The 12,446-nt window shown below is 38.8% G+C and overlaps 1 protein-coding gene across 6 annotated transcripts in view; it reads right to left on the reverse strand.

Moving 5' to 3' along the window:
* The window catches only part of uacab (uveal autoantigen with coiled-coil domains and ankyrin repeats b), a 76,124-nt gene that overhangs the window by 43,353 nt on the left and 20,325 nt on the right, over positions 1–12,446 (reverse strand). For 5 of the 6 annotated variants that reach the window (XM_061815405.1, XM_061815410.1, XM_061815407.1 and 2 more), the window contains exon 3: positions 323–453. In XM_061815405.1, coding sequence (XP_061671389.1) covers positions 323–453 — 131 coding nt within the window. Of the gene's footprint in view, positions 1–322; positions 454–726; positions 795–12,446 lie in introns of all 6 variants that reach the window. The other variant, XM_061815408.1, reaches the window with a different exon arrangement.

Below are 12,446 nucleotides of genomic sequence, written 5' to 3' on the forward strand. Positions count from 1 at the left end.
CAAAAAAGGAAGTTTGAAGAAGGTTTAATGTTTAAGTGTGAAATGTCGTCAATAGCTGAGAATTACGTGGCAAATTTTAGGACGGAAAAAAGGCCTTGAGGAGACGAATGGTATAAAACTATTTCTGTGTAAGGCGCTAAGAGCAGAGAAAACAGGTTTTAAATAAATCCTAGTATATTAAAGAGAGAGGTAAAAAGTTACACTGACTGTATTGGTATTGAACACTGAAAGTTATTTGTAAAGCACCTATTTCCGTATGCCAGCACACTGATTAGGTGTGAGTTTGTTTTGATGATGGAAGTGTGCACATCTGTTTACTTACGCAGAGCGTCCCTCCACATCAAGTTTGGTTGGGATGATACCCTTCTTGCTTAAAACAGCAGCCGCCTTGTCCACTTCCCCACGTTCCACTGCCTTCATCAGCCGATCATCGTATTTATTCCAGTCTGTGTTCTGACAATGACAACAAAAAACTGTCAGATAGTCTGTGAGAATTACTGTTCGGAATATAATTCAACAGTGTAAATGATCAGAGATTAGGAACTGTGAACTTGATCATAATTATTTTATGAAAAAAAAAAAGTGTGCTGAATTTGGTTGCCAACAAGCAACAAAAACACTAATTTTGCCATACGGCATCAAATAATGAAATCACAGTTATTCTTAAAGAGGAATGAAACAAAACAAGGCAGCAATTATAAGTTGTTTTAAGAAAGAAATACCTACAAAGTGCATGGAGGTGCATTTCAGCCAGCGGCTCATCTTGGGTGAGTGGAGCTGGTCCTTGCACCGCGCTACCGAAAAGGTCGCCAGCGTTACAGTTTAAAAAAAAAAAAAAAAGGGGGAAAAAGTATAAAAATCTCAATGCACTCAACCAGTGAGTGCAAAATAACAAACCAAACAATTGCAACGGAGGTCCTCTTATAAAAGGCTCATCCTCTGGAGTTTTCTTCATTTGAGGAATATTCAAGCATTTCTGGGTTCCTGACAGGGTCTACCTGTAAGTTCAACACTGCCCAGCAGTCGATTCTTTAAGGGAGGATAAGGAAGAGTGGAAGAGGAGGAAAGGAACTGAGGTGGAGAAGCAGTAGGGCCAGCCCCTGCCAGCCTTGGGACCTGCCCTGGCCGGCAACTGCAACTCCTCCTCGGGGGGGAAAGTCAGCTCAGCTTGGCTTCTTCTCAACTCGACCAAATGTCTTCCGCTACACTCATCTAAATCTTACATGAGTTGCCTGACTCTGTATTCCATTGGAAAGTCTCTTTACTCTTCTCTGGACTGCTTTCAGTCTGTCTGCCTACACTCGAAGTAAGCTGCTTATTAAGAAAGCCTCTCCCTTTCCCGGCTTCTTTTCACTGTCAGTGGTCTCATGCTTCTTAAACCCCAACAAATGGCAAGGTCAGTCAAGCTCAATGGGGTAAACATGTGACCTCTCCAGTTTAAATTATCACCCCCTCCCTGGTAAATAGCAATGGTGCAGACACCCTGCAGACTCGCTACCACTTTTTTTGACCTGCAAACCTTTCTATAGTGACTGATTGGAAGACAGGAGCCAAGAATACATTCTTCACATTACTGCACAATGAGTAATGGCTGTCGTCTCCACTCCCAGCACGAGAGAAGGCCATCCAAAAGATACTGCTTACATTACCATCCCCACCATACCACTTACTTGTTTCCATCTGAAAATAATAATCTCAGAGAGGGATTAGGGTTTGCACATTTAAATGTGTCTTGACATTGATACTAATAGAATATTAGATGGGCAAACGCTGTTGTTGACCTGTCCATCTACAGAGTGAGATGCTTTTACAAAGCCACTGTGATCTGAGTTCCACGGTAGCGAGGTTATAAGTCAGCCTTTTTACAACCAGCTGTCTGAGACTGCAGCTCAGTCACATACTAATACCAACACAGAGTTCAGAGTTTACTTGATATAAGTGAAAGGTCACATGTAAAATAAGAGTGAAAAAGATGAGGGCAGTATTTAAATGACAATTTTTAGGTCAGAGTAGATTCGTATTACTAACCTCAACTCAGGAGTGATGTAAACAAAGCAGCTCTAAAATTCACAAACATGCAAAATCCTCCTTCCTATGACATGCCATCTGAAGAAGAGGGTGTCAATTTACAAAAATCTGCTCACCCTAGCATGGAGACAAAGGTGCCAAAATGGCACCTAGCCACACGGCACATTGTACAGCACATCACAAAAATATCCCACACGGGTTGCTTGTGTGTGTATTTGTTTGTCAGTCTGTTTATGTACTAGATAATAATAGGGTTGTTAGCAAGCAAAAAAAAAAAAAAACACAACAACACTGACCTACCTTCTTTGGAGAAGAACTAGCAATATAGAAAAAAAACAACATTATCAGAAACCTTGCACTACATGATATGCATTCATTACAGATGATGGACACAAACGAGTGATTTCTCAGGACCACATCTGATTTTATAGTGGAAAAATGACCACCCCAAATTGGGGAGAAGCAGAGGGACTGATCAGTCATAGCAACTCTGGGCACCGGGAGACCAAAACATTACAGTGGAACCTCAGCGTTTGAATGTCTCAGTTGTTGTAAAAATTGGTGTTCAACCAAAAAAATCTGCATAAAAAATTCCTGTTTTTGACCCAATTCTCTGTGTCCTAACACACGGGCATGTTGACCACGTACCCGACTGAAGCCGAATGATCCCGAATGCACACCAGGCGGTGCCGAGACGAACCACTGCCCACTTTGAATCAAGCAGTCACTTATACACTGGCCAGTGCGTGCCCATGGGCATGCTGGTGCATGCTCATAGCGTGATCATCCACCTTCATGAGTGGTTCTTAAAACAATTTGTTGTGTTTTTCTAGAATTTTCTTTGTCATGGGCCCAAACCACAGTGGATCTAAATATGGATATGTAGTGTGTGATCGTTACAGCTCTTGCTAGTAAGCATCGTGTGGCTAAGTCGACTATCCTAAACAATAAAAATGTAATAAAATGCAGCTAGTGTTGCCCGTGGAGTGACTAACATTATAAAGCAAAGGCCACAGATAAAAAAAATGGAGAAGCTACTGGAGAATTACGCAGTCATATCATGGAGGGGTGACTACGACACTTCACCCCCACAAAAAAACGAAGGACCACTGTAAGTACGTGTGTGTGTGTGTGTGTGTGTGTGTGTGTGTGTGTGTTGTGTGTGTGTGTGTGTGTAGCATGTACAATGCCTTGTGAAAGTATTCGGCCCCTTGAACTTTTCAACCTTTCGCCACATTTCAGGCTTCAAACATAAAGGTATAAAATTACGTTTTTTTTGTCAAGAATCAACAACAAGTCGGACACAATCATGAAGTAGAATGAACTTTATTGGATGTTTTGAACTTTTTTTAACAAAAAAAACCTGAAAAGTGGGAAAGTATTCGGCCCTCTTGAACTTTTCAACCTTTCGCCACATTTCAGGCTTCAAACATAAAGGTATAAAATTACGTTTTTTTTGTCAAGAATCAACAACATGGGACACACTCATGAAATGGAATGAAATTTTTGGGATATTTTAAAAAAAATTTAACAAATAAAAACCTGAAAAGTGGGCTGTGCAATATTATTCGGCCCCCTTGCATTAAGTACGTGTGTGTGTGTGTGTGGTGTGTGTGTGTGTGTAGCATGTACAGTGCCTTGTGAAAGTATTCGGCCCCTTGAACTTTTCAACCTTTCGCCACATTTCAGGCTTCAAACATAAAGGTATAAAATTACGTTTTTTTTGTCAAGAATCAACAACATGGGACACACTCATGAAATGGAATGAAATTTTTGGGATATTTTAAAAAAAATTTAACAAATAAAAACCTGAAAAGTGGGGTGTGCAATATTATTCGGCCCCCTTGCATTAAGTACGTGTGTGTGTGTGTGTGTGTGTGTGTGTGTGTGTGTGTGTGTGTGTGTGTGTGTAGCATGTACAGTGCCTTGTGAAAGTATTCGGCCCCTTGAACTTTTCAACCTTTCGCCACATTTCAGGCTTCAAACATAAAGGTATAAAATTACGTTTTTTTTGTCAAGAATCAACAACAAGTCGGACACAATCATGAAGTAGAATGAACTTTATTGGATGTTTTGAACTTTTTTTAACAAAAAAAAACCTGAAAAGTGGGAAAGTATTCGGCCCTCTTGAACTTTTCAATCTTTCACCACATTTCAGGCTTCAAACATAAAGATATAAAATTTAATTTTTTTGTCAAGTATCAACAACATGGGACAGACTCATGAAATGGAATGAAATTTTTGGGATATTTAAAAAAAAATTTAACAAATAAAAACCTGAAAAGTGGGGTGTGCAATATTATTCGGCCCCCTTGCATTAATACTTTGTAGCGCCACCTTTGCTGCAATTACAGCTCTAAGTCGCTTAGGGTGTGTCTCTATCAATTTTGCACATCGAAAGACTGGAATTCTTGCCCATTCTTCCTTTAAAAACAGCTTGAGCTCAGTGAGGTTGGATGGAAAGCGTTTGTGAACACCAGTCTTCAGCTCTGCCCACAGATTCTCAATTGGATTCAGGTCTGGACTTTGACTTGGCCATTCTAACACCTGGATACATTTAGTTGTGAACCATTCCATTGTAGATTTGGCTTTATGTTTTGGATCACTGTCCTGTGGAAAGATAAATCTCCGTCCCAGTCTCGGGTTTTTTGCAGACTCCAACAGGTTTTCTGGCCCTGTATTTGGCTCTATTCATCTTCCCATCAATTTTCACCATCTTCCCTGTCCCTGCTGAAAAATCAGGCCCAAACCATGAGGCTGCCACAACCAGGGCCACAGTGGGGATGGTGTGTTCAGGGTGATGAGTTGTGTTGCTTTTACGCCAAACATCGTTTTGCATTGTGGCCAAAAATTTAGATTTTGGTTTCATCTGACCAGAACACCTTCTTCCACGTTTGGTGTCTCCCAGGTGGCTTGTGGCAAACTTTAAAGGAGACTTTTTATGGAATATCTTTTAGAGATGACTTTCTTCTTGCCACTCTTCCAGAAAGGCTAGATTTGTGAAGTGTACGACTGATTGTTGTCCCTCAGCTGTAGATCTCTGCAGTTCATACAGAGTGATCATGGGCCTCTTGGCTGAATCTCTGAGCAGTCTTCTACTTGTTCGAGGTGAAAGTTTAGAGGGACGGCCGGGTCTTGGTAGATTTGCAGTGGTCTGATACTCCTTCTACTTCAATATGATTGCTTGCACAGTGGTCTTTGAGATGTTTAAAGCTTTTGAAATCTTTCTGTATCCAAATGCGGCTTTAAACTTCTCCACAATAGTATTTTGGACCTGCCTGGTATGTTCCTTGGTCTTCATGATGATATCTGCATTTTGAACAAAACCCTGAAACTATCACAGAGCAGGTACATTTATACGGAAACTTGATTGCACACAGGTGGATTGTATTTAGCATCATCATAAACATTGGATCGTTCAGAGATGCTCACTCAACTTCTGCAGGAAGTTCGCTGCACTGAATGTAAAAGGGGCCGAATAATTTTGCACGCCCCACTTTTGAGTTTTTTATTTGTTAAAAAAGTATAAAACATCCAATAAATTTTGTTCCACTTCACGAATGTGTCCCACTTGTTGATTCTTGACTAAAAAAACTGAATTTTATATCTTTATGTTTGAAGTCTGAAATGCGGAGAAAGGTTGAAAAGTTCAAGTAAATGTGTATGTGCATGTGTATCCAGTCATCAAATGAGGAAAATAATTTAACCTCCATATATCCAAAATATTGGGGCAATCATTGTGATGTTTTCAGAGGGTGACCTAGCCATTAGTAGAGATGTCCACATATATTTTGGTGACGACTGACAGCAGCTTTGTGACATTAAGATATAAATAAGGTTTTCTATATAGTGACCACATATAGGAATCTCCAATTCACATTGGATTTCACCACGGCGCCTTGGTAACCCAGCATGTCTGCAGGAGACTACAGGAGAAGTCCGGAGACGGAGACTGGAGACTATTGAAATCAGATCACCACTAAGTCTCCAGGCTAGTGAGGTAGTGGTCCAAGAATAAACATATTGAGATTGTTCAAGCTGTGAATGTTACTAAATTCCCACTTAGTTCTACTGGTGTAGTAAAAACAATGTACAATGGAACCTTGAAAAACTAACTGTAGGGACCAAACAGTGTCCCAGAATTGTTGGTATTTGTCACTTAAATTGCACAAAAAGCACACACTATTTTTTTTAAACTTTGTAAGCTTCTCTATTATTTTTTTTATTTACAATAACTTTGAAATGTTAAAAAAAATGCCTTGTTTAGTCCACATAGATTTGACAATCTTTACATAATGTGGGTGCATATGGCCACCCCAAAAATTTAAATAAATAAATATGGAAGCTTCAAATGTACAGTTCTGGAATATCAGCTAAAATAAACAAGTTTGTAACTCATTATACTCACCTCAAATTCTGCCTTGCGAAACCATGCAAAAATAAATAAAATCAGATCAGCATACTGGGAAACTACATTGTATTTTCATTTTCATCAAAGTATTGCAATTATTATTTTGTATTACAGTATTAATTTAGTCCACATAATATGACAAAGTCTTGATGATTGCAATGTCCATTTGGACTAAAAACATTTTGGCATGAAAAATGGATGCTTACACTTTTTCAAGGGACAAGTAATGATAGATTTTCATATTTCTATGTTAAAATTAGAGCTGTATACTTGCCTTGTTTGCATGCTTCTAAAAGGTAACGTCACCATAGGTAGTTGCTATTAAAATATAGTATATAAATATATAATATAAATATATATATAAAATGTAAGTAACATCCCCTGACACATACAAGATGCTTTAACTATTCACATGTGTGCCCTGGGAATATTTCAGCGCAAGGACTCTGCCATCCTTTACGCGTACTACGAACCTCTCAGTACAGACTAACTCGTTAAGCCACCTAGGTTTCCTGCTTCTCTCTCAGCTGAACTAATGGGTCTCTCATTTCTTGACTGATTAAATCACTGGCAGTAAATAGAAACCCAGTCATCTAAAAAGAGCCTACTTGCCAGGAAACAAGCACAAACCTGGAGACTCATAAGTAAACTGATACTGTCAAACTACTGATGTTACAGATGTGGTTTCACAAGATAATGACGAAGGTGGTCAAAATGATCATAAGGTATGTCAGTCTATTTTCTATTTCAGTTCAATTATGTTACAAAATGCCAATCTCTAATGGGGAAAAGGTACAGAGCCTCTTGACAACGTTTTAGCGCTCTTTGAGAGATATATTTCAACCCTATTTATATATCACTTTAAAAAACTATTTGTTTCAGGGGGAGGATTTTAGACTTTATTAAAACATACAAACATACAAACACCAATTCCAGTAACGTTTTGACATTGTGGAACAAAGAAAAAACATCCATCCATCCATCCATTTTCACGCATGTTACATGATTACGAAAGCCCAAAGGATAATGGCTCAAGGCATTTTTGTTTGCTAGATCCATAATCTAAATTTAGCTTTTTTTTATTGGTTTGAAAGAGACCAACTCTGTGATTTTTTTAAGAGTTGAAAATATGTTAATTTAATGAATAAAATGAAATTTTCTGCAATATGGATGGACTGCATGGATTAGATAAGCAACACTATTTTACAAGTGTAAAAATACATACATATACAGTCACTGTGATTTGATGGGTGCGTATACAAAAGGGAAAAAAAAAACAAACATGTATGCGCCCGCGCGCCATCGCACTTGCAAATCTGCACTGCCGAGCAGGGAAAAAAAAAAAAAAAAAAAAATCACACGGGTGAAATTTGTTACGAGTACAAATATGTAGATATTAAAAGACGTTGCCTATTTTGTGTAGTCTTGACATTAATTTACTTATTTCATAAACGTTGGTAACAAAACAAGCCTGATCCTAAACAATCCGTATTCACCCGGAAACAGGAAATGCAAGTTAATCGTACTGAGCATGTTCGGAAAGGTATGCCAAAAGTACATGTTCCGAGCTGCTTCACGTACTGAAAGCGCATTTAGGTTGAAAGTCATCAACATAATAAGCCATGTCAAAGTAAATTCAGTTACAATGAAAACATTTCTGGGATGTAACACAGGTAATGTTTCAGTATCTAACTATAATAAGTATGAGATAGTGATTTACTTTGACGTGATTTAACTTCTAACATAAGACTACTCTGTCCATATATCTAGATGCGAATGGTCATTTTCCCCCGTGGTACCGCGTTATCTTGAAGTTGATAACTTTTCCCCTCTACATGCTTTAGGAAGATATAGATCATCTACTGCAAGCTTTCAACAATGTATTGACAATAAATACCGCTGTAAATTACGATAGATTAGAACAATACATCACGATTGCTGACAGGAATGTTTGTTACACTGTATCGCTAGTTTGTTGCCACTAACGCCGATTATGTTGAACTAAACTTTCAGCATTTCCAAAACATTGCGGGAAAAGACCGTTCGTGTTTATTCCTTGACAGGCCAGTGCATTTAACTTTTCTTTGGATTAAGTTTGTCAGATCAAGAATTTTTGTTGAAAATGTTTAAATATTGTTTGACTAATATCAGTTGAAAATGGGAATGATCATTTCTGAGTTTGAAATTTTTGTTTTCTATTTTAGTTATGTATTTGTTTTTTATTTTTAATTTACAGTTATGTTATATTAATGTTAACAAGAAGTTTTAAAATGAACTTGATGTATTTTTTCATAATTTAGTAATATGCTGGTATTTATTATTTTTGAATTTTGAATTTATTTTAAGGTCTTGAGATTCCATCCCTAATCATACCTGCAACTTTATATTGCGGGCATTCTTGACCACACCCATAAATTTTTAAATATGAGTGACTGAAATGTAAGTTAAAACAAAGCAAAAGCCATACTGTATATCCACAACACCCAGAAATTCTGCCGACTTCTCTGGGTCCAATCTCATAAGATGGTATTTGTGATGGTATGGGTTTTATTAGTGTTCTTGCACATTTCATAAGCAACCACTACGTCAATGCTGAAACGTACAAACAGGTTTTGGAGAAACATGTTACCATCTGAGCAACATTGTTTTGAGGGATGTCCCTGCTTCTTGCAGAAAGACCAAGGCCAAGACATATTCTGCGCGTGTTAGAACAGCGTGGCTTCACCGTGAAAGAGTCCGAGTACTAGACTGGCGTCTGTGTACTTTGCAATCATTTATTTCAGAAAAACAGGAAACGGCCCCTCTTTTCATTTTGTTATGACGTATGTAAACCAAAAAACCTGAAAGAGGTCGTCTATTTTTTTGTTTTGAAAATTGGCAATTGTAGAAATGGAAAATGAGCTATTATCTGACGATGCTAAGATGGAAAGGAAAGTTGTCCATGTGCTTCCCCACCCCTCTTAAACCTGTCCTCTTCAGATGCATGGCCTTTGCGCTGTGCAACACCAGAATTTGAAATACAGACTCTGCTTTTTTAAATTTCTGAAATGATGCTGATGTTGCCACCCAAAAATCAGTTAAAGTGAGCCCACATTATGTGCCCCTCGTGAGCAAGGTATGGAGAATGTGCCAAGAGGGGAAAGAGGAACATGGGGCCCAAAGGAGGGGGAGGCGGGGACAGCGTCCATGTAAAAAAAAAAAAAAAAAATTGTCTGCATTCTGTGGGTTGACATCCCCAAAATGGCTGCCACATAGAACTGTCACTAAGCAGGGTTCTGGTTTATCTCGTGTTCATATCTATGGGCTGCCCCTGTTGAGAACAGCTTGTGGGTCTTTGTGGCTCAAAGCCTCCTTTATTCTAAACATGGCTTTAAGCTATGACAACTTGATAGTGAAGCTGAAAATTAGCAGCATAAATAGAGAAGAGAAAAATATGAAGGTGAATTGAAAATAAAAGATCATGATCTACCAGCTCAAAGCAAGGCGGCATAAAGAAAATGAAATGAAAAATATTGCTGTATATTATTTCAGTCACTCATATTTGAAAAATGTACAGGTGTGGTCAGTAATGCCTGCAGATATAAAGTTGCAAGTGTGATTAGGGATGCAATCTCAAGACCTTGAGCATCATCAGTCAACATTGGATCATTCAGAGATCCTCCCTGACCTTCTGGAGTGAGTTTGCTGCACTCAAAGTAAAGGGGCCGAATAATAGTGCACACCCAACTTTTCAGTTTTTTATTTGTTAAAAAAGTATAAAATCCATGCATCAATTTTCTTTGCCGCTTATCCTCATGAGTGTCGCGGAGAGTCCCGCAGCCTATCCCAGCTGTCAACGGGCAGGAGGGAGGGTACACCTTGAACTGCTTGCCAGCCAATCGCAGGGCACATGGAGACAAACAGCCGCACTCACAATCACACCTAAGGGCAATTAAGAGTGTCCAATTAATGTTGCGTGTTTTTGGGATGTGGAAGGAAACCGGAGTGCCCGGAGAAAACCCTCACAGGCACGGGGAGAACACGGAAACTCCACACATTTGTTCCACTTCACGATTGTGTCCCACTTGTTGTCGATTCTTGAGAAAAAAAAATGAAAAATTTATATCTTTATGTTTGAAACCTGAAATGTAGCAAAAGGTTGAAAAGTTTAAGAGGGGCAAATACTTTCACAAGGCACTTTAGGACTCACTCTATGTTTTAAATATTTGTCAAATAATGTCCTCTAGCGTTATTAAAAAGTGAATTAAACCAGTTACATTTGGCCTTCTGAGGGCAAGAAGAACTTTAAAATTTCAATTCAAGAAAAGTTCATATTTTAGCTTTTCTCTTTGCATAAAAAAAGCAATCTAAGTACACCAGGTCAGATGTTTGGAGAGTAAAACATACAGCATATCCGTTCAAAATATAATTATGGTCATAGACGGGAATGGGTAAATATTGCAAATACAATGTGCCCTTGCCCATTCACCATTGCTGGTTCACAGCCCCCCATATTCCCAGATTTTGCGCTCAATGTTTTTTTTTCCCTAATGTACTGTCTTTTCATGACAATAAGGTATACTTAGAAGTCTTAAATTCTCTCCTAAATAAACGGGGCACCACAGAAACTGACTTCCAAAATCTGCAAATGTTTTTCTGTGCCTAGTCAAATGAAGTACACTTGAACACACGGGTTACATTGTCTGGATGCCAGCATCCTGGGAGGATGTATGTAGCGCTTAAAGTGCATGTTTTATGTCAATTATTTATTCAGTCATTGTATTTGTTTTATTATTTGCTAGTTGTGCTATTCTGTTTGCTGTGGTGTGGTAATTTTAGTTTCAATGGGAGTGACACCATTAGTATGAACAACATCTTGAGTAATGACTTGCCTACAGTGTGTGGGGTAATGTAAGCTTCTTTTTTCTTGCAAATGTAAAATTGCAATTGTTCCATACTGCCTCATGAGCTCCATCATATGGTACCTTACATACACAAACACATTTTAGCATGCATGGTAACAATGTAACATGTTTGTTCAAGTGTCCTTTTTTTGTCTAGTCACACAACAAAATTTACAGATTTTGGAACTCGCGCACTTAAGGTGCACTGTTCGTCCATCCATCCATCAATCCATCCATTTTCTGACCCGTTTATCCTCATAACGGTCGCGGGAATGCTAGAGCCTATCCCATCCATCATCGGGCAGGAGGCGGGGTACACCCTGAACTGGTTGCCAGCAAGGCACAGAAACAGACAACAGTCGCACTCACAGTCACACCTAAGGGAAATTTAGAGTCTCCAATTAATGCATGCCTTTGGGATGAGCCAGGAAACCGGAGTGCCCAGAGAAAACCAACGCAGGCCGGTGAGAACAAGCATTACCCCCCCATGTGAACTGTGAGGCCATTGCTCTAACCAGTTGGGTGAGCTGTCCATTTTGGAGAAAATGTACGACTTTTAACTGCATCTTATGATCACAAAAATACAGTACATATCATACATAGGTATTTTAATACTGCATCCAGTATTCGCAGATTCGTTGGGGGGGTAAGGAATGTAACCCCCGTGAATAACGAGGGAACACTGTAAATGGCAAAGACTGATATTTGCAATGAGGAGGGAGGGACCTTAATTCCTGTCAACACATTCCTTTGACACTCGATAAAGATCAGTTGAGAACAAGCATGTGCAAACTCGCCCCAACACATTGAGGGACTTGTGACGAGCAAATAACATGAGTATGACAAGTCTCCACCCTGCTTTACAAAAAAATAATAGGATAAGCACATTGCCAAGTTATTAGAGAAGCTATGTGGTACAATAAAGATCCCAGCAATAAAACTGAACTGCCAGGATTACAAAGTTCAGTGAGAACTTAAAACGTTGAAAGGATAATGGCTAATTTTTAATCAAGTGCAAAATGAGTACAATGACTTGTTAATGATTGATTTGGCATATATTACAACTTTGGGACTTAGCGCATTTAGTTTGAAAAGCCATACAAAGCAACTTGGTTTAATGTTGC

Source organism: Syngnathoides biaculeatus, chromosome 3 (assembly GCF_019802595.1).
Source record: "Syngnathoides biaculeatus isolate LvHL_M chromosome 3, ASM1980259v1, whole genome shotgun sequence".
In the NCBI taxonomy this organism is placed as follows: Eukaryota; Metazoa; Chordata; class Actinopteri; order Syngnathiformes; family Syngnathidae; genus Syngnathoides; species Syngnathoides biaculeatus.